Below are 27,850 nucleotides of genomic sequence, written 5' to 3' on the forward strand. Positions count from 1 at the left end.
ACCACTTCACTGCGTCTCTGCTCGCAGCCTGCTGGCTGTGTTGTCTGATCATGCATCACAGAGCTAATATCTCCCCTGTGAGTCAGCCCCTCTTTACCTTCCCAGCCTTCATCTACTGCCAGAGCACGCCCGTGTGACGACTGTAGAGAGACTTGTGTCTCTTCATTCAGTCCTGAGAGCTTCGCTGTGGAGCTGCTCGTCATCGGCTCTGAGATCTGTACAATAATGTTACAGTAACTCGCCTGTTTTATTGATCAGACGAGGTGTAAATTCTAGCCCATAAGGGTGAGTTGGTTAGTGTGTGTCCAGCTCTGTGTCTTTGGCCTGTACAGCAAATGATTTATAGCTATGCTCTGTTCTTAGTTTACACAGTGTGTCTGTACTGTGTGTGTGTGTATGCTGCTGCTGCTGAGGTGTACAGTAGTGAAATAGGAGGTTTATTGGACTAAAGCTGAATTGTCACACATTTGGAGTGCGTTCAACACGGTGTGTGTGTGTGTGTGTGTTGGTTCTGCTCGCTCAGCGTTTGTGTGTGGTCAGGGCTTTGTTGTGATCGCTGGGTTTTCTCTTTGCAGGGTGCTGCTCAGGGTCAGAATGCTCTACTACCTGAAACAGGAGGTGATAGGAGACCAGGCCCAGAAAGTGCTAGACGGCGTGGACTCCAGGTGAGCTCAGCTTTTGACTTTTTCAGACGTTACCTGACTTCACCCGCAGCTTCTTCCCTTTTTTGCTCGATCATTTTACTTTTGTCCAACATTCATTTCATGAAACGCAGTGATTTTATTAGACAAATCAGTTCCTCCTCAGAAAATGGAATAACCCGATTCCTGATTTACACCGCAGGTGGATTTAGCAGCTTAAGAGCAGTATATTGACAGCAGAAGTAGCTCCACATTGAAGTGGAATAGTGGCGTTGTAATTTTTTCCTGTGTGGTTAACATATTGTTATCAACCTGTTGAAAGAAGAAACGGCTGCTCAGCAATTTGAAGAAGATGGTTGTAGGGCTCCACCTGCTGGTGAAATAAATGATTTATTTTTAATCTTGTTATTGATTAAAAAAAAAAAAGAACTATGAAATGGGGAAAGTCTCCTTGTTAAAGGTTTTTTTTATGTATGTAATTGTCTTACAGTCCTTCTTGTATTTGATAAAACAGAAGATTGATGGAAGGGGATCAGAAACTTTCTTTCTTTATTTATTTATTTATTTATTTATTTATTTTTTATTTTTTTTTTATTAACCCCAGTTCACCAGAGCGAGAAATAAATCTGCCACAATGAACTGGCATAAATTTACCTCATTGTCTCTCACAGCGTTGCAATAGAGGAACTCTGCCTACTGACATTGTGAGGGCAGACTGTTAGATTGTCAGTAAATGAGGAGATCCAAAAAGCTACCCCACATTAATATCTGTCCAAATCCCCTCCTCTGCCCTCCAGTGAGCTAAAGATTTGGGTGCCAGAGCCTGACCATTCAGAGCTGCCAGCCTTGTGGTGGGACGCCATCTCCGACAAGTGTCTACTGCTGGGCGTATATAAGCACGGTGAGAACCTTCAGCTGCTGCTGCAGCTGCTGTGACTTCTACGATACATGATTTTTCTAATGCAAATAAGAAACGCTGAACTGACACTTTAATGTGTCTGAGAATGTGGCAGCAGAATTATATTTAGCTTTTTTTTTTAACAGAAAACGTTCCCTCCTCTGTAGAGTGACCTCAGTTTGCTTCGCACTGTTATCAAGTACCAAGTACGTTGTCCTGTTTCCATGCATTACCCTCCTGTGCACCTCCAGGTTATGAGAAGTACAACACCATTCGTGCAGACCCTACCCTGTGCTTCCTAGACCGCGTGGGTCGACCGGATGAGAAGGCCATCGCTGCCGAACAGAGAGGCAATGACTTTATGGATGGGTGGGTACATCACACTAGTCCTGAGTCTGAGAAACGTGGTTTGGCTTTTTTTTTTTTTTTTTTTTTTTTTTTTTTTTACATGCTTGGGTTAATTTTTGTTGTTTGAAGTTATCTGAAAAATTATGTGATCCATACATGTGTGTGATTGTGTAGAGATGTGGATGATCCAGAATACAAGCCTGCTCCTGCTCTGCTGAAGGACGATATGGAGGTAAGGACACAGCAACCAAAGCCCGGTGGTGTTCATTTTAATAAGGTCAATTTCAGACTTATGAATACTCAATTAATACTGGATTTAACATCAAAACCGTCACGGCCTATTGAGATTGTATTCCATGATTAAATATGACATCCAGGCCACATCCTTCCATAAACACATTCTTCTCCTGCAGGATGATGCTTCTTCTCCTGGAGACTTGGTTGTCACTGACAGCGCTGGAGGTGAGTATTAGAAAGTTGTAATCCACAGCGGATTATTACTATAATGACGATTACAAATACAAGCTTCCCCCGGGCTAGCATAACCTGGCAAAGGTCTGTTGTCACATCAATGCTAATTGCGAGGTTGTTAATCAGTGGGGTTTCAAAATTTTGAAACCGTATTTAAATGTGTAAATACTCTGTATTTATTTTTCATATTTAAATGTGCACTGTATATTTCTCTGATCCAGATGCAGTCCAGTCGACAGAAGGTGAAACTGCTTACTGGCCCTCCTCCTCGGTGTTGACTGCCAGGCTGCGCCGTCTGATCACGGCCTCCCAGCGCTACACCAAGAGCCGACAGATCCTCCACATCCACCAGGCCCAGTCTCAGTCCCAGCAGACCATGATACTGTCTGCTCCGCTGTGTCCACTGCCCCCCACTCTCAACGACACCCTAAACCCCAAAATGGCTGCTAAGATTGAACGCCAACAAAGGTCAGTGTGCAGAACAGATCGACGAAGCCACAAAATTGAACTCCGAAGCTTTGACCAGCAATTGTGAAAAGATATTTAAGTCTGAATATATGACTCATTCTTTATAATCGCCGTTACATTGTAAATTCTTTGTATTTCTCAGGTGGACCAGGCGAGAAGAAGCTGACTTCTACCGGGTGGTCTCCACTTTTGGCGTTGTTTTTGATCCAAACCTTGGCCGGTTCGACTGGACCAAGTTCAGGGCCATGGCTCGACTGCACAAGAAGACTGATGAGAGCCTGCAGAAATACCTGTGTGCTTTCACCGCCATGTGCCGACGGGTGTGTCGCCTGCCGCCCAAAGAAGGAGGTCAGGAGGTTTTTAATTATTCACACATGCAGTGAAATCATCAGACTTTATTTTAATACACCTGAAAGTGAAGAGACAGAAACCCAAGACATGAAATTCTAACAAGAGAAAAGTTTTAATGCATTAAAATGTTGTCAGAATGTGGTTAATTATGCTTTTCCTCATTTCATATACCAACTATTTAATCCCTGTAAATAGTTTTACATGGGAGAGAGGTTAGGAGAACCCTGGTAAACACGTTTGCTCAGCAGGGCTGCAGTTGACGGATTGATAAGGTTAATCAGTTGTGGAAAGTCAAACAGAGTGATGTTTGAACTCTTGGCACAAACAGGTCTTTGGATTGCATCTGTCAAACAGTCTTTATTCCCTCTCACACACAGTCCCTCACGATTGCTTCTTCATCTTTGTTCCAGACTCTGCGGTCGACCCGTCTCTGACGATCCAGCCCATCACAGAGGAGCGAGCGTCTCGCACCCTGTACAGAGTAGAGCTGCTTCGCCAAGTGAGGGAACAAGTCCTTCGACACTCATTGCTCTATGAACGCCTGTCACTGTGTCAGATGAGCTCTGACTTGCCCGTCTGGTGGGAAGCCGGTACCCACGACCGCGACCTGCTAATTGGTGCTGCCAAGCATGGAGTCAGCCGCACAGATTACCACATTCTGAGAGACCCCGAGCTCAGCTTCATGGACGCCCAGCGCAACTACAGCCAAACAAAAACCGCACAGCAGCAGTCGCGCTGCACCTCCACACCGCTTCTCCACCCTCAGCAGCAGGCCGCCAGCTCAGTGATGACAGGCTCGCCGCTGCCTTCGGCGGCCCAGAGAGACACCGAGCCCTTTGGCGTTGTGCCCAAAGTGGAACCAGCCTCGGAAGGAGAGGACAGCAGGGAGAAACAGGGTGAGAACTGGAGCCCACCTCGAGCACCAGCTACTCCTACAGGTCTGGAACAGAAGCCCAATGCTGAGACGAGAGACAGCGAGAGGCAGATGGTGGCAGCACGAACCAAACCCCTCACACCCAACTCCTCGGAGAGGAAACCCAAGAAGGCCAGCAAGAGGGGCCGCAGGGAGGCCAGACGGGGCTCAGAGTCCAACTCAGATGGCTCCTCCTCAAGCTCCTCATCCAGATCCTCCTCTTCTTCATCGTCGTCCTCTTCTTCCTCGTCACATTCCGGGTCAAGCTCCTCCTCCTCTTCTTCGTCCTGCTCGTCTGGCTCTTCGTCGTCTTCGTCGTCTTCCTCATCATCATCTGATGACAGTGAAAGTGAGGGAGAGGAAGGGAAGAAGAAAGGTGAGGCCAAAATATTTCATGTTATAAAAAGTTCAGGACGGCCTTGACATTACATCTCTACATTCAGTGTTTCCGTTCCCTGACTCTTTGGATTTGTTTTTGTTTTTTTATGTATATATATATATATATATGATGATGTTAAAATGTATCTGAGGTGTCTTCAGTGTCTTGTGTCTGTGTCGGTTCATGATGGCAGTGACGGCATCAACAAGTGTGAAGGGCTTTGATGAGGACAGCGTGGCATCTCTGAGCACTACACAGGATGAAACACAAGACACCCATGTGGCTGAAAATGGCATCACCAACAACTCCTCACATCCTTTACAAGGAGGAGGATACATGCTTGCTGCGTCCTACTGGCCAAAGGTGATTTACTATAGACGTGTGCAATTCAGACACAAACTTGTACACAATTTGTGTGTGTGTGCGTTTGTGTGATTTTTAGTGCGTAACTTAATGAACATCAGAAAGGATTTTACACATAAATAAGCCATGAGTCAGCTAAAAGGAAATATTTCATTGTCAAAAATAGCAAATCTTTGTCTATTGTGATTATTTTTAAGTTAAAATATCCTATGAATGTGAAAATGCGGAACATGGTTGTGACCAAACGGGATGTAATAGAGTTTGAATGTGTTCAAATGTGCTGCTGTTTATTTAGGATCGTGTGATTATCAACCGCCTGGACAGCATCTGCCAGGCGGTGCTAAAGGGCAAGTGGCCTGGAACCCGTCGGGTCTACGAGCCTGGAGGCGCGGTGGCCTCCTTCTACACCACCAAGCTTCTGGACAATGCCAACAGCCTGAGTGAGGACCCCTCTGCCTCGCCACAGGGGTCAAAGGTGACCAAGCATGTTGCAGAAAACAAGGAGTTCTCAGTAAAACTCAACGATGTATGTTGAATTCTCCCTTCCTTCCCTCATCCCCCTGCTTCGCCCTAATCGTAGGATCCTACCACCTCTGCTGCCATGACCGGTGTTAGCTGCCGTGTTCAGCATGTTTTTCTGGTTTTCTTCCGTCTTTCCTTTGGGTATGATTAGTGGTTTTGACTGCCTGGCAGGAGAAGAGATTAATTTAATAGCAGCCTTTCTCTCTTTTCCCACACACTCTATTTGAATTGGGCTCTGAGGCTGTGATTACATCAGGACAAATCACTCAGTCATGAGAACATAATAAGCTTCAGTTTGAAGCCTCTCTAGACTGAAGGGGTCTTGCTTATAATCTAACAGAAATGTAGACCTCAGTGTGGGTGTTCTCTAATGTGCTTCTACGCAATGTGGCAATTAACTTGGCAGGCTTGAGACTTACTTCAGTTTATTCTCTGCTTCAATGTTGCTTTTTCAAAAGCGTATTTACATTTTTTATTTTTTTAACCATCACAGATACTTCAAATATCTGCTGCTTGTTTCCTTTAATATCTGGACTTTATATGCTGAAAGCAGCTATCTCTTTGGCATGGCTTCCCAGTAAACTCCAAACTATGAGCAGACTTTACCCACTGTCCTGCTAGCCACTACCCACTGTGTGTCCATTTGTCCCAATACTACTAACCAGAACATACCTGAACAATATTTGGTGTTGTTATAAGAATTTCTTACAAAAGAGATTGTGCTTAAATATCTAAATTGAACCAACTGTGTTCCTTTAATTACTCAAACAAGCTGAGAAATCTTCCATTTGTATTAAATATTTTTGGAAGGATTAAAAAAAAAAAAAAAAACAATAAGTGTAACATCTCCTTGTTCATAAATCTGTGTTTGTCTCTTGACTATTTCTCTAAACTTCTCTCACACACTTCATGTCTCTGTCTATAGCAGGAGGGAGGTCTGAAGCTGACCTTCCAGAAACAGGGTCTTCCTCTAAAGAGGCCCCTGGACTCAGAGGAGGGCCCCCAGTCCCAGCAGCAGTACCTGGCCCGGCTTCATGAGCTGCAGAGTGCCTCGGACACAGGCCTGACTGATATCACCAAGCCTCAGTGCAGCTTCCAGACTGGTGTGTTTATTGAAAATGCATAATATTTCATGACCCAGAAGAGACCTGTCTGGTATCCTTTACCTCCACTAGGTGGCGGTAAAGTTTTTAGATTGCAGGATTTAAAGACAACATGTGGCAGAATCTTCCTACCTTTCCTTTTTTTACAGCTTCATTTAATTAAAATTACACTTTCTGGATGACATTGTAGTTCACTAAGCTAACTCATTGGTTCCTCTGCAGCGCCTCCAGGTCTGACTGGTCAGATGAGACTGAACGGAGCAGTCGATGGCCAGCCAGTGATGAAGAAGCGAAGGGGAAGGAGGAAGAATGTAGAGGGGATGGACCTGCTCTTTATGAACAGGAGTAAAGTCCCTGCAGTTCCTGATCAGGTAAGCAGCTTGTTTTCAGCAAAGGTAGTGGCACACCAAGCAGGTTTAATGTTTCTGGGAGAATAACAGAAAGAAGCAGACATGTGCACATATAAATGTTCATATTTCCAAATCTATTTTGTTTTAGTTTTTCTCCAAATGACACCCTTCTGTGTATCTCCAGGTGCCTCCAGGGTGGGGTGGTATTGGTCAGGTGGGCATGGCTGTGGCCCCTCCAACAGGCTTCAGCCAGAGCTCAGGTCAGGCCCCTGCAGACACGGAGAGCAGGGTCCCAGTCATCAATCTCAAAGATGGCACCCGGCTAGCTGGAGACGACGCTCCCAGGAGGAAAGATCTGGAGCAGTGGCTAAAAGAGCACCCAGGCTTTGTAGCAGACACAGGAGCCTTCATTCCTGTGAGTCGTCGTTTTTCTGTCCTCCACATCACCTTTCTTTTGCTGTTGAAATTCTATAGATCATTAAAAGATATAAATATATGTTAAGTTTTTTTGTTGTTTTTTTTTATGCTAAGCCTCATGGTGAAAATGTAGCTGCACTTTGACAGAAGTAAAGAAACCAGAAAAATTCCTGCTGATTGACATTTCCTTTTCACAAAGATATTTTTCAATTCCATATCCAGGGGGTAAATAAGATGCAAATGCAGTTCCACTTCCAGGACGGTCGGCCCAAGCAGAAGAGGCACCGCTGTAGGAATCCCAACAAGATCGATGTCAACAGCCTGACGGGAGAGGAGAGGGTCCAAATCATCAACAGGAGAAACGCACGCAAGGTACGATTGTGTTTCAGTGTGCAGCTGAACAGAGATTATCACAAACTGTGAACTTAAAATCAGAAGTATCTTTTTTTTTTTTTTTTTTTAAAGTAGCTTTTATGACGCTTTTCATGAATTAGATTTCAAGATGATGTGTAATATATGCGGATTTGGAGATAACTGTGATTAACCTGTCATCTTTTTTGCAGGTCGGTGGGGCTTTTGCTCCTCCTCTGAAAGATCTGTGCCGGTTCCTTCAGGAGAACCCGGAGTACGGCGTCCCGCCGGAGTGGGCGGATGTGGTTAAACAGTCGGTGAGTCAGAAAGTCCCACTTCCATCAGATTAAAACTGAAGCTGGGTCACATCAACAGGCCATCCTCAACAGTCTTATAATACACAACATGAGGTGCATAAGTGCATAACTTCCAGCTGAAACGCGTGTAATTGAATATAACGGCAACAATAACTCCGACTTAATGACAGTTATAGCCTGTTTAAAATGGGTTTTGCTGTGGTAAACTGAATTGTTTCGAATATTTTGTTCACCACATTTATAAGAAACAGTGTGGACTAAACAGCTTGAGCAGAAACCGAAGCATTTAACCTCCCATAAATGTTGAATTCATTTCAGACCTCTTGTGTTTGGACTACATTAGTTTTAAAGAGAGAAGACTTTTTTTTTTAAAAACTACTAACCATTGGTTCATGTCGTGTTTCATCCAGGGTTACCTCCCAGAGAGTATGTTTGACAGGATCCTGACAGGACCCATTGTTCCTGAGGAGGTGAGCAGGCGTGGACGTCGGCCCAAGAATCCTCTGGCCAAGGCGGCGGCGGCGGCGGCGGCGGCAGCAGCAGCGCCGAACACAGCGGCCTCTGCCCTCGGGCTGAACCCTCTGCTGGCCAACGGCCTCCTCTCTGGAATGGACCTCACCAGCTTGCAGGCCTTCCAGCAAAATCTCCAGAGCTTACAGTCCTTGCAGCTCACAGCGGGGCTGATGGGCCTGCCGTCCGACACTAGCAACTTGGCCGCGAGCAATTTAGCTGCCATGTTTCCCATGATGCTGTCTGGTATGGCCGGATTACCAAATCTGCTCGGCATGAGCAGCTTGCTCGGGAAGCCCGCTCAGGAGGGCACGGGAAGCTCTGAGGAAAAGACAAAGGGAACCACCAGCAGTGCAACAGGAGAGCCGTCAGCCTCTAAAGCCCCTTCTCACACCTCAGACACCAAAGGAGAAAGGACAGAGGGCTCAGACACGACTCCTTCTTCAACTTCCAGCTCCTCTTCCTCTGCCACTGCCCCACAAAGTGCTTCAGCTGCCTCCGCAGCCTCCAGTCACCAACTGTCTCTTAACCCCTTGTTACTCTCCAGTATGCTTTACCCAGGGATGCTCCTCACTCCAGGCCTTAACCTTCCCGTGTCTGCCACACAGCCACAGAGCTCAAACAGTGACACCGCTCCTCTTCCTCCTCCGACCGCAGCCTCCAAGTCGTCGCCGCAGGAGAAAGAGCAGACGGCGGGAGAGAAGGACGGAGAGGAGGAGGAGGAGGAGGCGTTAGGAGAAGCTTTGGAGGAAGAAGACGAGGAGGAGGAGGAGGAGGAGGAAGAGGAGTCAGCAGAACAAAAAGAGAACAGCGGACCTGAAGGTTCGGGAAAAGCGGAGTCGTCTTCATCTGAGTCTGGGAGCTCTTCCTCATCCTCAGACGATTCCGACTCCAGTGACGAAGACTGAACTTATGAATATATAATTATAAATTTATTTATGTATTGCCTAGAAATGTATACATATATTCACATATATATGGATTTTCCAGCACTTATGTTGCGATCAATTTCTTTACGTGTAAATACAAGAACTAACTAAAATGTTGTGTAATAAAGACAAAAACGTCAAAAAAAAAAAAAAAAAACTGACTTAAAAGTAACTGAAATAAAATTTCAGTGTTTGTTCACAAGGTACAGTCTTGTTTTGAGACATTTTGCATGTCAGATTTTAGTAGATTTCTGAACTCTGTGAACTTGTACCACACAATTATGTACAATTGCAACAAAAAAGGCATTATTGTAATTATGTCAGGATTTAATTTTATTAAAAAAGTGGAACTACATCGACATATGTACTATTAATATATTTTGATTGTCGGGGGCCGGGGGAATGACACTTGGCAAACACTTTGGTTTCTCTTGTAAATATTCAGTACTTTTACAGGTTCGTTGACACTTATGCTTTGCAGATCATACGTTGGATATGTCAGCAATAACTTGGGCAGCTAATGAATGTCACTGAAGCTGTAGATTCTCTGTCTGCCATGTTCCACCCCAGTGCACAACTCACCCAGCCTCACCTACCTGTCACTTGGTTCATCTCTGCATTTGTCCTCATCCATTTTGGAGACAGAATTATCTGAAGCCCCTTCTTTAATATCGCCTCAATTTTGGGGGAAAATCTGTAGAAGTATTATTATTATTTCAGTCAAGAACATAAGCTCCAGTCCTTCAAAATGGATCATTATTTAATTCCGTATGTTTGAAGGTTTCGTCTTACACATGGATATTTAATTTTAAAAACTTTTCATTTACACCATTACCTTAGAAACATGTTCCAGCATGTCCAAGGCGCACTTTAGCTACCCACAGTAGGCATACATAATCACTTGCATGACTGTTCATTTTATTTAATTTCTTTTTTTGTTTATTGGTTGTTTTTGGGTTTTGTTTGTTTTTGTTTTTTTTTGTGTCAGAGTTGAATAAACTCCTTGAGCTGTGGGATCAGACAACGTTTTACTGTGTGCCAAAAACTGCCCGTTGACCCTACGAGGTCCTGACAGAGTTGTGTTCTCTGTTTAATAGAAAAGTTCAGGATTCTTGATGACATGGATATTATTACTACAGCCCCGGCGTATTTGACTGCATCTTACCTCAAGTGTGCTCAATGGATTGGCTTCACTGTGCAAACATACACGCGCATGAGTGAGTTTTCGTGCTGTCCATGTACACGGTGTCCTCGTCTCTGCTGGAAAATGTTTGTGTCAAAGGCCTTTTCTCCTTTTTAGAGCTTCCACTGTGTTGTTTTTGTCTGGCTGGACTCCTCTCACCTGGTATCCTCTGCTTTTCGTAACTTCCCAGTCTCAGTGTTGGGCCTTGCGAGTTATAACCAGTGGAAAGAACATTACAAGTGTTTTGGGGTTTTGTTTGTTTTTTTTTTTTTTTTTTTTTTTTTTTTTTTTTCTTCATGGCAAATCTGGAGGCAAATTTCCGTGTTGCATGACCACCTGTCTACCAAAGTCTTACACAAGTCACACGGCACAAGCACAAAACAGTTCCAAGTCCTGGCTAAGATTGTAGTAGCTGTCGACGTCTTTTCTGAGTATTACATTTTCCACGGTGTGAGATGGGCTAGCTTTCAGGAAGGGCTCAATAATAGCAGCTGGTGTCGCTGGAAGTCTGCGGCCTCGTTTTGTGTATTTCACTTTGTCCTCAACTCCGTTCTGCTGATGAATGGAGCTTCAGCTAGATGTAGAAGTGCCCTTATCCTGTACCTCACTCTCTCATTCAGCTCCTGTCTGACAAAGCCACCTGCTCAGATCTGTGCTCCATGCTTGTGCATTTTTGCCGTGCGTGTTCATTTTAAGCTGTAACACTGGAATTCACCCAAGCCGAAGTACCTTTGTAATTTTCTCGAGCATAACCGTGCTCACTCAAGGACTGCTGTTACACAGTGGACTGTTAAATACACATTTCAAAAATGATCTCTGAGTTGAGGTCTTTGTTTGGACTGGCGACGACAGAGTACTCCTCCTGTGATGGAGAAACCCACTGAAATAACTCAGTCTGATTAGTTCTTCTGTATTGCTGTAGCATTATTCTTAGGTGGGTGAAACCACAGACAACCCCGCAGTCTGAACACAAAGACTGACGACACGTCTGAGTTCTGATGTTGCTTTAAAGTGTTTTTCTTGTATGCCTGTTTTTTATATATATATATATATATATATATATATATATATAGACCTCGTCATGGGTTTGCTTGCAATGCAATGCTTGCAATGCAATTGCATTTTTGTCTTGTTTTTTTTTTTTTATTATTATATTATTACTAACAGTACGGTATTTTTCTATGTCTGAGCAATGAACTTAAACACGCCACTGTCATTTTGTATATCTGCACCTCTGCTCTCTTTAAACTTGTAGTGCCCTTATGCAAACACCCAGCCATTGCTACTTCTGCTGTAGGTGACTGATCTGACGAGTTGTGTTACTTTTTGTTGCCCCACAGTGATGGGTTGGTTGATTGATGACTGTGCTGAGCCTCTTTAGGACACAAATGTCAAAAACGGTAGATCTAGGATTGGACTTTTTGCTTTCAATTTTTTTTTTTTTTTGGCCTAGGTTGTACTGTACAAGGACTCCCAAAACCACTGCCAGTGCTAAACGAGCAGTGTTGAACCTGCGCTAAATACACACACACACACACACACACACACACACAACACACTCATACACAAAAATGTAAACAATGACCAATATGCAAGAGGACAAAACACACTACTGCTGTACAGGGAGGTTTTTGTTCAGTTTTCACACATGTAATCACTGAGATGACAAAACTAGCATTGTTGGTTTTGTGTTTTTATTTTCAAGCTTGATAATATCTTAAATGTCACCCTGGTCAGTTTTTGTCTCGTTTTTCTTTTCTGTTTTTGTTTCTTTTTGTTTCTTTTTTTTTTTTCTTTCATTGGACAAGTTGTAATATTTGCAAGTTGTGGTCTGTGTAGTCAAAATAATTCTTTATGTAGTGCAGGAAACCGCGTCTTAAAAGTCATTTGTAATTTATTGGATTACTTTCTATGAAGTTCTATAGAGGAAATTGAGGTTTAATTATTTTTATTAAACATATTCTTCTGACTATCCATTAAGTGTGCCTTCGCCTGTTGCTTTGTCTGGGGGCCGCATCCAAGACATTATCAGTACGGGGCTCTTTTTCTCACATCTCAACACCGTCTTTCTGTCTGAACATTAATTTTTCCTCCCACAGACACACATTGTTCACACATTTCTTAGAACAAAACTCTTCAGCGGCGCAAACAAAAGCTGCATATGCTTCATTTTAGCCCTCACCTATAGCCGTTCTTTTCTTCTTCATCTCTACTTCTCTAAGTTAAGATGCTTTTATCAAAGTGCAGGACTTACAAACTGAAGAGCACCATCTGCTAATATTTAGAGCAAATACTAACGAGAAGCACAGTGAAGTTGTTTCAGGAGTAATCACAAGTAGCACAGTGGCATAAAAGCATCCTTAACATTTTGAAAACCCCTAATTTTCCTCCAGCCTTAAATGTGTCTAGAGTCACATCAGTGGTGAATGTTAACACTAACAGTCTCTGCACTTTTTTTTAAGAGTAATCAGTGCTGTTGTGTAGTAAAACAAAAGTGTAAAACAATCTGAGTTTTTTTGTCTCAGGTTAGCAAATGTGTGCTTAAAAATTAAAGTGACTTGATAAAGTTCAAACGAAGGGTTAAGAATAATAATAATAATAATAATTTTCTGATTGCAGGTCTCTTCTTTCTCCTCTGGATGGCGCTGATGTCCAATCTTCCGCCGCTGCTGCTCCGAGCAGATCAACCATCACTGATGACAAGTCGGGGCTTGTCTGCTGAGTGTGGCCAATGGGCTGAACTTCCTCTGCAGGTTGTCTGCGCTGATGCATGCTGCACTTCTCCACTGCTCCCAACCAGACATCACACAGGGTTCAGGGGTCGGTGCCCAGCAGACGCTCAGTCAGGCTCCTGAATCCTCACTAAAGCCTGGTAAGTGACCTGTTTATGAATTTCGACAAACTGCTTTGAGGTGTCAGCTCAGCTTGACTCATAACATGACACTGATGTCATCCACTTCTGTATAAGCTGCAGGACATGCTGCTTCACCACAGCCAGGCCTCGGCGCTCTGGATAATGCTGTTCTATTGATTATGAAAAACTTAGTCACTTTGCCACTTCTTTAGTACGCACATGAAAGTGAAACACTATCTGGTTTTGATGCAATGTCTGTCAGCGAAGGCCGATCTCAGGGGAAACAGGAAATGGGTGTAACCAAAATAAATTGGCCACAGAGGCTGTATTATTTACCAGACATACTGATGTGCGATTAGCTGCAAAGTTTTCAGCTCAACAAAGACACCAAACAAACACAGTGATGCGCTGACAAAATAAAAGAGGGAGAGATGGAGTGGCTCAGATTGGGATCATAAAGATGGAGGCGAGATTTCCTGTTGTTGTCCAGTTTATCACTTTTCAACACCACTCATATGCTTCCTGACACTCCTCTGTAATGAGGAGGATGAACAATATCTGACCGAGCAGTCCACGGGCAGAACCCGGCGGTGAAACAGGCTTCGGTATGAGCAACGTGTTTGAGGAGCTGCTTCAGACTGATATTTCCAAGTTCCTCTTTCTCTGTCTTTCTCTCTCTCTGCTGTAGGTCTCTAGCCACAGTTGAATGTCCGGTGTCACACCCCCGGCTGTGGAAATGTGCTGGATTGAATAAATACATGTGTAAACCTGCAGCTGTTTGAAGATGAGGAGCAAAGAAGGACAGTGATCTCCTCTACGTGGAGCAGACTGCAGACAGATCGTACACCGGTCACCCCGTGAGATAAATCTGTTGAAAGTGAGTGAAACAGCATGTTTTACATGTGCTGGTGTTGGTCTCTCATGTTGGGGAATCCTGTTCTGTTAAAACCTGGAAATAAACCACCAGGGGAAGAACCTTCGACCTCACCCGAATCCAAAATGATTCAAACAATAAAATGCTACTCATAAATGAGATGCAGTTCTGATCAATAAATAATAATGAATAAATAATGCCAGTAAATACTCGTGATTAAAAGGCCCTTATCTTGGAAATGCTTCCAGATAAATGAATAATGCAGGATTGAACCTCGGTCTCACAAAAACATTAAAACATTTCATTCAATTATTAGTCCATCAACGTAGGAAAAAAAAAAAATAGATTAATAGTCTGAGTTAAAAATAACACCAGCTGCTTGGTGTCTCTATAGATCAGACATAGATATTTTATTGATCAAACTATTATCCAGGATCATTAGAAAAATAATAATTTTTTCATGAGATGTTGCAGCTGTGGACTCGGTGAAACAGTTTCAGCTCTGAAGCCACAAGAATGCAAATTCCCAAAGTGAGCTGTTGGTTAGAAATCCGTCCTGTGTGGGCGGACCAGGCACATTTTACAGAAAGGAAGTCAGATTAGTCACTTACAAGAGAGAGCAAGAATGTTTTGGACTTAAATAACTGACTAACTTTAAAAATCCGTGATGAGCTTGCAAGTATGAGGTGAAATCTCATGAAATATGTTCAAAGGAAAAAAAAGAAAGCCCAGGTGGTGAGGCCTTTTCCACATGCTGTACGCGGCCTCCATCTACTTCCTCTGTCGGTTTGTGTTTTTAGTTTTCTCTCTCTCTCTCACAGACCCATCAGCACTCGACTGTCTGTAACCCAGAATGATAAACGGCACATCTGGGAATCATTAGACGAATAAAGTTTCCATTCAGGTCGGAGAGCACAAATCGAAACGTTTGATGTAGAACAGGATTCCTTTTCTGGTGGAGACGAGCACGAGGTTCATTAAAAGCTGCTGCTGAAGGGAAAGAACCAAAAAAGGTGAAATGCGGTTGCATCATCGTTGAGATGAGACATAACCTCCTGATGTGGTCAGATCACATGCATGTGATTTCTTCACATCACACAGCCGATTAAAACATTTCAAAAGGACCACAATCAACAATCGTGTCCTTTAAAAATTGTCAGCTCAGTCTTTGTTCAATTATCCTTGTTGGTTTTGTTGTGTTTAGTTTTTTGTTTTTTTTTTTAACAGAAATAAAATTTTATCTGGCATTGAAAATAGTTTCACACTCAGCATGACACCTTCAGCCACCAGCTGCCATTTTCTAACAAGAAACAGTGAACCTAATAGATTTCTGTGCTGTCTGTTCATGTTTTCTGAATTTAATAGCAGCCAACAGTGACTTTACTTTGATACAATTTTTAGTTATTTAGTGTGTACAATGATATTAAGCCAAACTCAATCTGTCTTTTCATTTGGATTATTCTTCAGCCTTAGTCTTTAAATTCCATCCTTTAGTTTTCATACGTATTGTCCTTGGTGTTTATTTTTATTGGCTTTTATTAATTTGTCTTCAAGCTTTTATAGTTTTATTTTGCTGCATCTGTTTATTAAAAGTATGCATTAAAAAAAGAAGTCAGATACAGAAGTTGAGGCTCTCAGGAATCGTGCACAACGTGTTCCTATTACTTTCTATTAACTACGTCATAAAACCACCACCTGGGTTTATGAAGTTCTCTCTGCTGTAGCTTCACATTCATTTTCAATGTCAAATACCAACTAAAAAAAAAAAAAAATACAGCCGTCCTGAAAGCCTGACACCTTTTTACCACCTCTCTATTTATTTCTCTGTTTTATGGATTTATTCAGCAGTTTAATGGCTGTTGACCGCTGATTTTACTGGACTGCCCCGTTTTTGTGTTGCCTCTTGGCGTTTCTTATGCAGGTGCCGTTCCTGATTCAAAGGTCACCATGGCAACAGACCCCCAGGGCAACCTGCAAGAGGTCGGCCCCAGTGACCGCCTGATGGCCATGTTTAGGTTAGTGTACCGCCACACTCTCTCTGAGGCCGTATTGTGTTTGTTATCTGTGCAGGTTGCGTTATAATTCAGCACGCCATAACTGTCACAATAAACAGCATCAGCGCTGATGTATTTTTATCAGCGCCGCATTATAGTTTTATTGCAATACCACTCCACCTAACGCTTACATGCACACTTGGTTTTTTCATTTAACCATATCCTATAAAAAGTTTTACTTGAAGCAGTTATTGATAAAGTTACAGAGACAAAGGTTTGTTTCACTCTGAGTAAATGTTTTGGTGTTTGGTTAGAGTTGCAGTGTGAGTCCTTTTGTTTACTCTCTAATTTTCAAAACCAACAACTCCGGTGTGTTATTTTTAATCTGATTCAGGACCTGCTCCAAAGATCCAACCGAAGCTGTGAAGGGAAGGCTGAAACGCATGCTTCAGATGTTTGTGCAACACTTCTGGGAAGATAAAACCACCAAAGGTACGCTGCCACGTCCGGCTGTTTAACGACACCAAGGCCACTTAGATGTGGCGTTCATTTTCATGGTGTGTAATGACAGCACATTACAGTCATTAGGCAGAGAACAGACCAAAAGATTCAGTCAGCAATTAGTTTTTTAGAGTCCTCATCTACCTGACCTGACGTCCCCTCGTGGTCAGACGGCAGGTATCAAACTCTGAAATGGAGCTGCTGTTGCTGACACTTTTAGTTCACGTGGTTTTGTTTGCAGCGACGGTAGCGCAGTGTTGCATCAAGGCCAAGGACTGGTATTACTGGATCCTGGAGGATCTGGTCAGCCAAGAGAGGAAGAGGTCGGGCTTCGGTCACGTCTCAGTGAGTGTGCTGCCCTCCTGTGGACTCACCTCAAAGTGCTGACATTGTGCTGAAATTGTTTTGTTTTTTTTTTTTTTGCTCCCATTGTATGAAGACTCTCTGAATGTTGCGTTACGTTTGTGTTTCGTTGCAGGGCATCTTGGAGGAGGAGCTGATGCAGCGCTCTCTGGTGGCCTGTTGTCTGGAGATCAGCATATGTTCGAGCAGCCTGCAGTGTGACTTCCCTCTGCTCCTCCAGATCTTGGAGACGGCGCCGTACCACTTCTGGAGGGTTCGTTTAAGGGCTTTAACGTGTACTGTTTCGATGCAGTTGGTGTATCCCTGTTTTTTTTTTTTGGGCAAGCTTCTGGTCTATGATTTAAAAAAAGAAAAAATAATGACAGCTCTATCCCTGTTAGCTGCTCCTCTTTCTGTTTCAGGTGATCGAGCGGGTGCTGCTTTCTGAAACGAGACTTCCTGACGCTGCTTTCAAACACCTCCGCCTCGTGGAAGAGAAAGTTGTGGAGAGCTTGGCCTGGACCAACAGCTCACCGCTGTGGGAGGAAATCAGAGCCAATGAGGGCCATCTGCCTTCCTGCCATCAGGTTGTCAAGAACAACTCTGTACCGGCTCTGGGGGTTTATTTTAGTTTTTATTCTGAAGGTTCTCTAAAGATGACATTCAGAGTAATATTGAATTAGAAATCAAATTTTATTTTCTCTACTTGGAGCGGTTTTACTTTGAATCATTATCTGCACATCAACATATCCTTACATTCACACTTGGCAGATTTTCACTGAACCAAAGGACACCAAAGCTTCAGTGCAGGAGGAGACCGTAGTGAAAGCAGATAGAGTGTTTGAGAGCTTGTGTGGCTTTAGAAGTGTTTGGAGAGGAAGTGGTCTCCGGAGACAAGACAGACTGCTCTGAGAGTGTTTGGTAGCTCACTCCACCGTTTGTGGAACCACAAAGGAGTCCAGACTGTTCTCCTTTGTGGTTCTCAGACTGAGATTGGCCTGTTTCAATGCCAGATTACATTCTGTGGAGGAAAATGAGCTCGTGTGATTGAATTCGAGTCGGCTGACACATGTGGCCAGTGTGCAGAGGGACGTGTGTTGGGGTTCATGGTGCGTTAGAGGGACACCACAGTGGCATCCTGGTTTTAATTTCGTGTCACCTGCAGGTGATGCCTCCTGCATGGCTGGACCAGCCGAGGAATGACTTTCAGCCTGAGTCGAACCTCCCAGCAGGTATAAACTCAAGTTGGATCCATTTCTGTATTTCTTAAACTCATTCATTCCAAACTGGTTAGATTATTTATTTTATTTTTTTTACTTTTTTGGCTGATCAGTTTTGTTTTGGGCCAGCAGATGCCAGTTCGGAAGCTGACCTTTCTGCCAGCGTTGACCAACACGGCTCTACATCAGCTGTAAACAGGCCTCAGGGAAGAAACTCCCTCCATCTGTTTGTTCGCAAAGTCCGTTCAGAGTAGAGAGATTTTCCGTTCAGCGGCTCCACATGAGGTCTCGTTTTTATTTACTCTCGTGTGATTTGTTTTCGGCTCAGGTCTACGGCCTGATGGGGAGACGTCTGAGGAGTCTGTGCTCCCTGCTGGAGATCTCCGACGAGCTGCGGTTGAAGATCTGGACCTGCTTCGAACACTCTCTGATCAACCACACCCACCTCATGATAGACCGTCACCTGGACCAGCTGCTCATGTGTGCCATCTACATGATAGCTAAGGTGAGCGTTGGTATATTGGCTTGCATGGGGCGGGGTCACCCTGGACCGGTCTCCAGTCCATCACAGAGACAGAGACCAACAAGCCCTCACACTCACACTCAGACATACGGACAATTTAAGAGTCAGCAGTTAACCCACACATGATGTCTTTGGACGTTGGGAGGAAACATGGCGACTCCACACAGAAAGGCCCCAGGCCGGGAACCAAACCCACAACCTTATTGTGTGGCAACATAGTTAGCTCTCCCGATTTGATAAATGTCACCCGTGTCAGTATTTCATTAATCTGTGCAGGTTTGGTGTTTAAATTGTGACTACATGACGTTAAGCCGGCAGATATCTGCAGCATCAGAAAAGGTAGCAACACCAATCAGATTCACTTGTTCTTGTGGAATTCGCAGATCACCAGGATGGAGATTCCCTTTAAGCTAATAATGGAAAACTACAAGTCTCAGCCAAACACCAGCAGAAGTGTAAGTGCTTTTTTCTGCTCTCATCGTTAAAGAAGACTTTAAAAGCTGATTCTGAAGTTTATTTGAAGCTGTGCTGTGGGTCATGTGGTCACATCGGTTTAATATTTATGACCGACTGTTTCTGCCTGCAGGTTTGTAAAACTGTGCTGATTTCAGAGCGAAGCCTCGAAAATCCTCCAACTGTAAACGACAGTAAGAAGCTGTTTAGTGAGAACAGAAGCTCATCCTCTGATTACCCCGAGACATTAAACAATAAAACACTTCATGCTACGGTGCAAAGTGAATTACAAAGAAAAACTCATCTCACAATATCGCTAAAATAGTCAATGAATGAAATCATTTCTAAATACAATCTGTTTGTTTGTTTGTTCTCAGTCACTGATTGTCAATAGAGCATAAACGATGCTAATTAAATTGGTTTGTAGATGAAGATGTGCCCCGTTAGTCCAAATTAAAACATCTTTCGCAGCTCTGTGAAAACAAGTTGATGAATTAAAGTTTAATTTTTCGAAGGAAATACAAATGGTTGACCTTATGATTGACCCCCCCCCCCCCATTACATTAACAATATTAGCAATTCCTCATTGCATAAAAAATGAGGCACACACATATTGCTGTTTTATTGAAAATATGGCTGATTACAGATAGCAGAAATCTCACCAATGGCCTCCCAACTCCGAACACGCCATCGGAACATTATCCAGAACCCCATCAGGAGCAGAAGGGCAACCTTATCCTCTTTTACAACCAGGTCTACACCAAAGACATGGAGTCTTTTGCCATGTTGTTTTCCCCGACGTTTGAAGTAAGTGAACCGTTTTCGGCGTCTGAATTCTGCCGATGACACAAAATTGGAGGTGATAAAAAACTGGATTTCGTAACACACGGTGTAACTTTTATGCAGGGTACTCCTCCTCTGTCTCCATACCCCCGGCAAAGGAAAGCACCCCCCCGCAGGCACCGGGTGCTAAGCAACCTCTCCGTCTTCGTTTCAACGTACGAACCTGAGAGCCCCCCGCCTGGTTCACCCGGCCTCAGCTACGTATTCAACTCAACTCCTCGAGAGGTCTGTGTGAAGACAGCTCGAAGTAATGTCCCTTAAACTGTGTACATTCCAGACTTAATATTTCCTTCCTGTTTTTGCAGCGTCTGCGTCAGATCAACAACATGATCCAAACTCACGCCCAGCGAGGCTACGTGGTGCCGCTGGACGACGGTCCGTCGGCGAAAAGGTTTTGCTCGGACCAGTCGGTCTTACAGAGGCTACTGAGGAATGTGATGCATGATCGTGCCGCAAGAGGAACCCGAGACGGGCCTTCTCTGCTGCACTAGAGCGACAGGAGAAGGAAAGCTCCCTCCGCTCCTGTTTCTGACATTGTAACAGCAAAGTCAGGAGGTGGAGGAGCAAGTTTGTCATTCAACAGGGAGGTCAAAGGTCAAATCCAGAAGGCAAAGTCAGAGCTGAAAGCCATGAGGGAACACTAGAGGAAAGACTGGAATGCTGACACAAGATACGAGACGAGGTGGACTTCTCTCAGACAGCTCAGAGAGGCCAAGCCAACTCAAGAAACTCCACAGCAAAGCAAACTTTTAATCCAATCTCCTTATTTGCTGCTTTGATGCTTTTGTTGTTGTTGTTTGTTTTTTTTTTTTAACACTCTGTGTCAACCTCATATGCAAAGATACAAAGGTCTACACATCCAAGTTGAATCCAGGCTGAATCCCCCCTCACAGCGGGATCAGGGAAATCCTCACTGAGACGAAGAAGAAGGTTGTTGGCGTGCAGCTCAGCTCCGTGCTGGACGTGCACGGTGTGAATTTAACGAGTCGACTGAGAGAAACCTCTGATATTAGTTTGGTTGAGCTTGTCTGCTCTTAATAGCTCAAATTTTTCTTCTGAACTGATGCTTTCTTAAATGTATTTTAAGAATTTGTGTATTTAAAAGTAATGAAGGATAAGCTGAATGAGTGATATACGACTTTTCATTTAAGCGTAAAAATCAAGGCTGTCCACGGTAACGCAGTAACAATGCAACTGCTTTTTAATGCCGTGTTTTTAAAAACAGCTCTGTTAACGCAGGTTCTATTTGACCCTGTGCAGGAGCCATGATTCAGGTTGATATTTTACTTTAAATTCAAAGTATAGACCTGCTCATTTGGTGAGTGATAAAAGAGGCCTGTTGAACCGGAAGCTTCATTTTAAAACTTTCTCAGATGGCTCATTTGCAGTTATTGTTTTTCATTTAAAAACCTTTAGTTGGTTTTGGTCAAATTTGAACAGAAAACAAATAAATAAATTTGCAATTAACTATATAAACTCATTCCATTAACTGTGATTAAATGTCTCTAATCATTTGACAGCTCTAATTAAGATTTTTTAAGGCAGAGTTGTGCATTACTGTTTTTATTTCTACTACATTTCTCTAAATTTAATAAAAATGTAATGTGACATCACACATTGTATGAATTTATCAATAAATGATAGTTTGGCTGCACAAAAAAGGATATTAGTGCTGAGAAGGAAAGTCTGTGAAGGTTGATGCGGATTAGAGGGGGCAAAAAAAAAAAGAGGGAGCGAGACAAAATGAATCCCGTAAGGAAAAGAACATCCTTCCTTTATAGTAAAGCACAGTACGGGTTCTCTCAGGCTCTGAGGCAGATGATGAAATCAGGAGATTGCCGAGACATTTTAGAGCGAAATGTGTCACCCAGTGTCAGAAAACTAGGTCTAAAAGAAAAGGTCCCGGGTCTCTGAGCAGCACAACGGCCCAAAGCTGCAGCAGGAGAAAGGAGTGTTTTAACTGGCCACTAATGAGACCTGACTGAAAGCCTTTGGAGGGAGCCGAAAGCTGCCACTGGAAAAAAGAGTCCTGTAGAGCAAACTTAAAAGAGCATGAACACAAAGTGGAAGACAGAAACTGGTGCAAGATTGTTTTCAGAAGTTCTGCAACCCAAATTTAAGGAAAAGGAATGGTGGAAAAAAATTGTGTTCAGGATGCCTTTTGTCTTTTTTGTTATTTCACTAGTATGAAAATAAGTTTCTCCTGTTCAGTAAGTTGGGGAAATGCAAGACGGTCTGAGTGTCGTACTGGAAAAAAATTCAGACCACTGTCTTGTATTTGTTATCAAACACTGTTGATAATAATAACTATAAACTTTTGAGACTTTTTAGAACCTCACATGCTCGATATATTTTTAATATCCTTTCAAAAATCTGTGTCAGCTCTGCTGACTGTTGGTTTTTGCTCTGATATCTGCTGTCAGACCTCGAACAGGCAGGTGTATCATGTACAATGAGCTGAATTCACCACGAGTGAAAACATCTCACAGATGTTCAAGAGAAGAAGCTCACATTCAATCTGGAGAAAATGAAAATGTAGTCGACATTATTCTGTTTTCTCGTCGGCTGCGAACCGAATATGAAAAATACTGAATTTGTTCAAACGCCTGCAGTACTGACTTTAGTCGTCAGGGGACTTTTACATTTTTCTGTCTTTCTGTCAGTTGTGTTTCTGGCAAACCAAAAACATGGAGCTTTTGTTTCTGCAGTTCCTGTCTGTGTGTGTGTGAATAAAAATGTGCTGACTCAAGCTGACTGGCAGTGAATAAATTCCTGGAGGTGAAGGAAAACAGCACATCCATTCTGGAGAGTGGGTAACCATGACGGCCATGATATTGACACACAATCCCCTTCAGTGTTTATCAGTTACCGTGTTTTGGCACCGAGTTAATTCCAAACCAGCGTCGCTTAGTGAATAATTACAGAAAGGCAGAACGAACGAAAAGACAAAGGCTTGTAACAGAAAACCAACATGCTCTCAGGTGTCCCGGCTCTCAGGGAGGTCTTCAGGTTGCCATAGAGAGGTGAGTGAGCACACAACGCTCACAAGTTTTAAGGATTTGAGCAGCGTTTTAACACTTCACACGCCTCCTGACCCCCGTCAGCTAGACGTCGTGCTGCACGCTTGAAGATTTTGCAGAGTCATGGGTTGCAACACGAGCCGGGGGACCGCGGTGATGGATCCCTCCGAAAAGCCAAAGGAAAGGCCGAAGACAGCCGCATCCCCCGAAGAGGCCGCCGTAGACGAAACCAACGGAACGACGGACAAAGACAAGGACGAGACGACGGAGAGCTCCAGCTGAGCCTCATCAACACTTCAACCTCAACTCTCCTCAAAGTAAGAAACGTGGCAAATGACCTAAAAACTGTCTTTTTTTTCTGCCTTTTAACAAAAAAAAAAATCGCTTATTTCTCCCAATCTCCATGAAAAGTGTTTTCCTGTTTGTCATTCGGCCCTCTCGCTCTGTTTTCACATCCATCTATGAAATGAGGATGTAGCACCTCCCCATAAAGCAAGCAATTTATGACCGTCGCATCGGGGTCACTTTGATACAATCACCTCTATAACTTGACCGCTACGTCTCTCTGAGGCTATCTGACATGACAAATGGGCTGTGTGTGTCTGTGTCGCAGTGTGTACAGATTGGCCTGTCTGGGGTGAAGGAGGGCCTGTCAGCCGGAGGAGGCGACGCTGCACTACTGTCCATCAACCTCTGTGTCGTCTGGGCGGCCACAAACACACACAAACACACCAAAAGCCCGCTCTCATGTTGATATCCTAGAAAAATATACACATTTCAACACTCCTGTGTACCTGAGTCACATTAATGTTTTTTTTTTTAGCACTCATTGAGATTTTTGTGCAGCCCCCCCCCCCTTCCCCCCCTCCTCTTCCCGCGGCACACTTTGCATTACCTTTATTTGTCTTTCACAGCCGGTATATGCTAATTCTCCACTCCTCCTCCTCCGAAGAGCTCACACACCTCTGGTCAGGGCTGATAGTTACAACACACTCTTTCAAACGCTTCCAATTGTGCTGCAGGCTAAAGCAGCGAGCCTTAAAGATAGTCAGCTTATGTTGCAGCTCCTCGCAGCTCTCCAACCAGATAGCACGCTCTGCATATCAGAGGACTGTTACTGCTGTTCATTTGCACAGTCAGAGACAGTGAGTGCTTTTATTAAGTAAAATGGTGAGACGCTGCCAGGGGTTATGGGAAAAAAAAAAAAAAAAAAAAAAAAATGTTCCAGCACTTTCCAAACTTTGCCACCAGGGAGCGTCGGCAAAGGCTGACGCAGTTTTCTCTGCTGCCACCAGGGAGCAGAAGTGATCTTTCCACGTTTGCTCTGAGACATCTGAGGCCGGCTCCATTTGCTGAAGACATTTAATCTGAAATATAGGTTGTAAGTTTATTACCAGCCGGTGAATGGAGCTGGAATGGAATAGCCATTTCACAAAGTATATCGAAAATACCCATCTCAGAGGCAGCGGGAAATTACATGAAAATATTACCATTATACAAATGGAAAGTGTGATTGAATAATGTGCTGGAGAAGATAAATGAAAAGCACTTTGTTGGAAAACGTGGTACTAAATAGGTTTTTAATTTCAGTAGTGGGATAAAAGAAGCACATTTTTAGCCCATTTCACTGCCAATTGATCAGTGGTTCCACACCTAAAGATAGAGAGGGGGCCTTATCGTCTCATTATCATTTAATTAATATGCATCCACACATGCCAATTATCTTTCCTCTGCCATTTAGCCGAAATGAGACATTGATGTTTTAATGGTACCAGAATGGATAACTCCAATGTTGCTTTAAAGACGAGGCAGACACGTTGATTGACGTAGCCGGGAAATGTTAAGAGAGACAATTGAATTAAAAGCAACCTGAAACACTTGATTATTGTATTAATGCTCCTCAGCGGCTCAGCCATTCGCCGTGTCTTTGCAGGGGCTCTAATTCTGTGATCGAGAAGTTTTTTTGATTAACTCTCCAGTGCAAGATACGAAAAGGGGCAAGGCTTATGGTGCAGTATATGTATACATATATATCTACGAGTGAGAATCCATTATGGAAACATTTTATTTGAAGGACATGCAGAATAGCAAGCTATTAAATTTTTCCACTGTGCCATGACTATTAAAGGACCCAAGGCCACATCAAGTGAAGCAAACCCAAGATGAAAGTTATATTAATCATTATTCGGTTTACTGTACTGTGTGTGCGCTGAATTTATGTTCATGAGTCACAGGCCACTGTTATGTGCCAGTGAAATGGGCAATGCTATGGAAGGAAGTACTATTGACATTTTTCATCTGTGCATAAATGCTCCTGGTTGCACATTATGCCCAGGGCTGCTTTCTTCAGTTATTATTATTTTTTTTTTTATCTTTGAGAGTGTCCTAATGATCTAACATTGGAATGAGTCCATACGATCAAAATAAAAAAATAAAAATCTAAATAAAGAAAGGAGAAAAGAAAAGAAATAGCTCCCTGCCAGCTTCATCCAAACCCAGGATCCATGACTTTTCCACACACACACACACACACACACACACACACACAAAACATCATAGAGGACAAACTTTGTGCCACTGGAGGCAGCTGCTCACAGGATTGTGCCAAAAAAAAGAGGGCAAATAGAAAATGAGAAGGGCAACTAAAAAAAACTCTCTGGGGTGTAATCTCCTTACTCAGTAATGGACCATTTATATGACATGTATAATGGGCTGCCACAAATATTCACAAGTAGTGGTCTTACTTTCAGCCAGCCTCTCTTTAAAGATGTGTTCTTCACAGGGTATCTTTTGTGAATATATGATCAGAAGCACGACAGCCCCGCTCTTTAATCTTACACTGGCCTTGAAGAATGTCACTGATTCCAACCACCATGCCCTCCCTCCCCCCCCCTCCTCCTCCTCCTCCTTCTCTCCTCCACCCCCCTCCACCCTTCACCACCACCACTGCCACAACTGCAGGCTACAGACAGCGTCCTATTATTCACACTGCGGCGCAGCATCACATCTGTTTTGTTGTTCAGAGGGCTTCTTTATTTCGTGTTTTCAAAAAATAGGAAAAACACCCAAAACAACATGAGACACAATCGCATGAACCTGAAGTGTCAGTTTGTTAAATCAGTTTCATATGTCTGTGCAGGCTTTATACGATTAAAGGAGAGTGATCGTCATCAGCGATGCTGATTTTGGAGTTTCTAGATAGTTCAGAGTATCGATCAGAAACTCGGTTTGTTACAGCTGCTCCACACCAGAGATAGTAGTTCTACTTGAAATATAAAAATAGTACCCATGCTACACATATTTTAGGGTTATAATATAGATAGAATATAAGTGTAATTAATGATAAATGAAAGAAAATCCACTCCCACCACAAATGAGAATAGACATATGTAGGTTTATACCTCGGTTTAAATCAGGGACTGCCATCTGACAAACATCCACTGAGGTCTAAAAAGTGTTGATGGCGGTTCTGAATCTGTATATGAAACATTCAAAGCAACTGCATGAGCAGATTGTATTTATCAAACGACGTCACACAAAGTGCAGTAAAAAGAAGAAAAAAACGAAAACACCAGAGCTACCACACAGATCATTTGGTGTGAGCAGTTAACATTTCACTCTCTTAGTGTGAACCCAGACTGACTCCATGGACGCTGTTGAGGCCACATGATCTGCTGCAGCTCAGGCATCGTATGAATGATAAGAATGACTTATAATAAGAGATGAAACCCAAAATGAGCCGGCTGAGGAGGCAGAAGTCAAATTTGTGAATCCTCATCAATTCAACAATCATCGTCATTATTGTTTTTGCTCCGGATGATTTCTGTGATGTGAGGAGCTGCTTAATGGAACACACATTCAAAAAGGTAATCTCCTTGAACTATTGCGGGGTCCCTGGAGCAAAGCTGCCCACCATCTATCTGCCCACTGCTTCCAAAAAGGATTCACTCGAATTTGACCGCAAATGAATATACAGGGACTGAAATATCTTACCATTAAGTTTTTTGTCAAATGTCATGGCAATGAAAAGTCTTTAGGACACTGCAAATAGATTATGAATGAGTGGAAAACCCTATAAAGTCCTGAAGGCAAATAAGATTTAGCTGAAGATAAAGGTCAGGGCGCTGGAGGAGAGATACAGGGAGGCATGTGGACAAGGATGACTTGATTATCCTGGATGGGAGCACAGAGAGATATGTCCTTTTACAAAAGGGTTAGAAGAAATACCATCTTCTAATACCGGGAGCAAAAGTGCCAGCTATGAATGTTCAGATCATAGAAGTAAATGAATTCCTAAACATGTAGTTTTTTTTTAAACCATACACATTTACACCGCTCCAGATATTCACAACTGAAAAATTACAATGTATGAATGAGATTAAGTGGATAACGTTTCGATTGTAACGTACTTCAGTTTTCAGTAAATTCATCTTTAAATTCTAGGTTAATATTTGAGGGATCATCCCGGTTTGTAATGCGTCTCCGTCTGATGTCTTCATCAAAGGGGGACTCTGGGACTCTCCGTCATGATCAAGTGCACAGACTTCGAAGCTGTAGCAAGTTTTTTTTTTTTTTTTTTTTCTTTTCTTTTCCTCGACATGGCCGTGCGGCCCAAATGTGTGCATGGCGAGTTCATGTAGAGTAATGCCTTTCAAAGAAAATGGTGAAAAATAGGAAATTGTACTCTAAATGTCATTCATTCAGCTCAGGTG

At 43.1% G+C, this 27,850-nt stretch overlaps 2 protein-coding genes across 7 annotated transcripts in view; both read left to right on the forward strand.

Annotated features, from left to right (window-relative positions):
- The window catches only part of chd9 (chromodomain helicase DNA binding protein 9), a 60,952-nt gene extending 51,464 nt beyond the window's left edge, over window positions 1-9,488 (forward strand). For 2 of the 5 annotated variants that reach the window (XM_029499155.1, XM_029499159.1), the window contains 16 exons: window positions 576-665; window positions 1,439-1,542; window positions 1,791-1,908; window positions 2,062-2,119; window positions 2,301-2,349; window positions 2,580-2,826; window positions 2,969-3,174; window positions 3,588-4,466; window positions 4,663-4,832; window positions 5,128-5,358; window positions 6,280-6,457; window positions 6,680-6,828; window positions 6,992-7,222; window positions 7,447-7,596; window positions 7,788-7,892; window positions 8,303-9,488. In XM_029499155.1, coding sequence (XP_029355015.1) covers window positions 576-665; window positions 1,439-1,542; window positions 1,791-1,908; window positions 2,062-2,119; window positions 2,301-2,349; window positions 2,580-2,826; window positions 2,969-3,174; window positions 3,588-4,466; window positions 4,663-4,832; window positions 5,128-5,358; window positions 6,280-6,457; window positions 6,680-6,828; window positions 6,992-7,222; window positions 7,447-7,596; window positions 7,788-7,892; window positions 8,303-9,310 — 3,973 coding nt within the window. In that variant the 3' untranslated portion in view covers window positions 9,311-9,488. The remainder of the gene's footprint in view (window positions 1-575; window positions 666-1,438; window positions 1,543-1,790; window positions 1,909-2,061; window positions 2,120-2,300; window positions 2,350-2,579; window positions 2,827-2,968; window positions 3,175-3,587; window positions 4,467-4,662; window positions 4,833-5,127; window positions 5,359-6,279; window positions 6,458-6,679; window positions 6,829-6,991; window positions 7,223-7,446; window positions 7,597-7,787; window positions 7,893-8,302) is intronic. The other 3 variants (XM_029499156.1, XM_029499157.1, XM_029499158.1) reach the window with 3 other exon arrangements.
- Window positions 9,489-13,265: 3,777 nt separating this feature from the next.
- LOC115041080 (retinoblastoma-like protein 2) lies at window positions 13,266-21,775 on the forward strand. Of its 2 annotated transcripts, none has more exons than XM_029498373.1 (15): window positions 13,266-13,386; window positions 14,057-14,245; window positions 16,164-16,257; window positions 16,631-16,728; window positions 16,979-17,082; window positions 17,216-17,353; window positions 17,502-17,666; window positions 18,245-18,311; window positions 18,429-18,538; window positions 18,628-18,804; window positions 19,206-19,277; window positions 19,409-19,469; window positions 19,922-20,082; window positions 20,182-20,343; window positions 20,424-21,775. In XM_029498373.1, the coding sequence occupies exons 3-15, from the start codon at window positions 16,190-16,192 to the stop codon at window positions 20,607-20,609; spliced, it is 1,569 nt and encodes a 522-aa protein (XP_029354233.1). In that variant the 5' UTR covers window positions 13,266-13,386; window positions 14,057-14,245; window positions 16,164-16,189; the 3' UTR covers window positions 20,610-21,775. The 2 variants fall into 2 exon arrangements, with proteins under 2 accessions (XP_029354233.1, XP_029354234.1); XM_029498374.1 differs by having other exon boundaries at window positions 18,432-18,538.
- The last annotated feature ends 6,075 nt before the right edge of the window (window positions 21,776-27,850 follow it).

This window comes from Echeneis naucrates, chromosome 3, assembly GCF_900963305.1.
Source record: "Echeneis naucrates chromosome 3, fEcheNa1.1, whole genome shotgun sequence".
In the NCBI taxonomy this organism is placed as follows: domain Eukaryota; kingdom Metazoa; phylum Chordata; class Actinopteri; order Carangiformes; family Echeneidae; genus Echeneis; species Echeneis naucrates.